General features: G+C 39.2%; 1 protein-coding gene across 1 annotated transcript in view; it reads right to left on the bottom strand.

Annotated features, from left to right (window-relative positions):
* LOC148951657 (cytosol aminopeptidase-like) overlaps positions 1 to 1382 on the bottom strand; it is a 45204-nt gene extending 43822 nt beyond the window's left edge. The window contains exon 1 of the mRNA XM_089091177.1: positions 1307 to 1382. Coding sequence (XP_088947303.1) covers positions 1307 to 1382 — 76 coding nt within the window. The remainder of the gene's footprint in view (positions 1 to 1306) is intronic.
* Positions 1383 to 2041: the final 659 nt, after the last annotated feature.

The following is a 2041-nucleotide window of genomic DNA, read 5'->3' as shown; positions in this document are numbered from 1 at the left end:
TACAATGCTTCATATGATCCCGTAGTTTTATATCACTACGCAATCGAGAGAGGCATGTCGGACAGTAGAAACATTCCCCCTATGCTTACCCCCCCCAAAACTCTACTGATGTCTGTGATCGGATTAAAATGGCCAATTGCATTCGGTTCACTAGATGGGGGTGTATACAACAACCAAACCCAGTGTCTGACCAAATCAATTGACGGGCCCCTTGCAGGGAAGACCACTCCCTTCTTTTTAAAACGAACCCCATCTTCAAATTCAGTTTCATACTGAACCACAGTAACGCCGATATTTAAATGGGCATTAGCCCTTTCAAAAATATCAATAGATCGTAGCGTTACTGGGTATTTTCCCTCTAAACACGAGAAATCTACAGTGGGAAAATATGACCCTTCCTTCCCATGTACAGCCCAGTGATCTAAATTCGTCTTGGTAGCGTCATCTGCTAGAGGCTGAAATGCTGATATGAGGAAAGCATACCTGAAACATTTTTGATCTGTTTCAAAACAGATCCGCTGGACACCGCGACAACCTACTAGATCTGGATTATATTTTAAAACTATATCCCTTTCCCCACCCCCTCTTAAAATTTAATCTTTCTTAAATTTACATATATTAACGCTTAAATTTTCAACAAAAAGGACTAGAGACCCACTACCGTTTTCATTAAAGTTCTCAAGATACGTTATAATTTGACCTACCCAATCCATGAAAGCACCCTCAAAATTTTCTAAATTTGGGTAAATCATGCGCATCTCGAAATGTATATAATGATAATAAACTTCACTTTTCCCCTCATTTAAATAAAAAACCTTTAAAAAAATAGAAACTTTAATTGAATCCCTCCCGCATAATTGAAGTTGGTTCTCCAGCAGTGTACGAATTTTATCTACATAGGCATGCACAATGTCTACAGGGTCAAACACAAAATTTCCCCCTATTAGTGAATTAAAAGGATCACCAAAAGTTGCAGTGTAAACAACTATTGCATTTAAAATTGTATTGGTCAATTGAAAGTCTGGAAAAGTTGTACCCCCCTCCCTCTCTTGTATATCATTCCCTCCCCCAAGTTGTTCAACAATATCTGGGATATGCTCCACTTCAGTTGTTTACAGTGGACTCGTTAGGGTATCGGAGGCTGGAGGAGGAGGAGGGTTCCCCGTTAATTCGTTTGTAAAATCCTCTAAAATTTGTAAGGTGTTTGGACTCAAGTCCCCCTGTCCATCTGTGCTATAATCTACATTTAAAAATTTTTCTATAAACTCATCAATATTATCAGGTATTTCATTGGAATTAACAATACCATCCCATTGTGAATTGCTCTGTAAGTCCACCGATGCGTCCTCTCCTTCACCAGCTGATGAGGACGATGGTGACATTGAATAAGGGACCAATGCAACCTATAAATGAAAAATAGCTTATTTTCAAAGTGTTCAAATCATCCCTACTGTTTTTAAAATTTGGATTATTATGTAAAGTCAGCGCTTAGTAGTAGTAGCAGTATGTGCATAGTAGCATTTGGTTAATTCAACTGAAAGAAAATCCAACTTAACGAAAATCTAAAACACCGTTTTACATAGAAGGCGCCAATTTGATTTTGTTCAAAAAATAGCTTATTTTCAAAGTGTTCAAATCAGCCCTCCTTTTTATTTTTTTTTTTATTTTATTTTTTTCGCGGCGCTTTTTAGGACCGCGGCGCTTCCTGCGGCGCTTCTCGGGCCCGCGGCACATCTTGCAGCGCATCCCGCAGCGCTTCCCACAGTGCTTCCCGATCGGCTCCCATAAAAACTTTACATAATGCCCCTCAAAAGTTGAAATATTCGCTTAGACAACATAGGTCGCTATTTCTCTCTAATTCCATACTGGTTCAGTGAACTCAGGAGTTTAATTATTGTAACCCGTCGCGCGAGTGTTCCGATTTCCAAGACTGAACTTCAACAGGTAGGAAAATGCAACAATTAAATGCCGGGAACTGCTAGCATGGTTTCCCCTTGCTAAAATCATGACACGATAGAAAGCTATTTTAAAACATTCAGTG

The sequence above is a fragment of the Artemia sp. Qi Xiang Cuo genome, chromosome 6 (genome assembly GCF_049724085.1).
Source record: "Artemia sp. Qi Xiang Cuo chromosome 6, ASM4972408v1, whole genome shotgun sequence".
NCBI classification, from domain to species: Eukaryota; Metazoa; Arthropoda; class Branchiopoda; order Anostraca; family Artemiidae; genus Artemia; species Artemia sp. Qi Xiang Cuo.
Note: the sequence above shows the minus strand (reverse complement) of the source record. Positions and strands in the feature narration are given on the sequence as shown.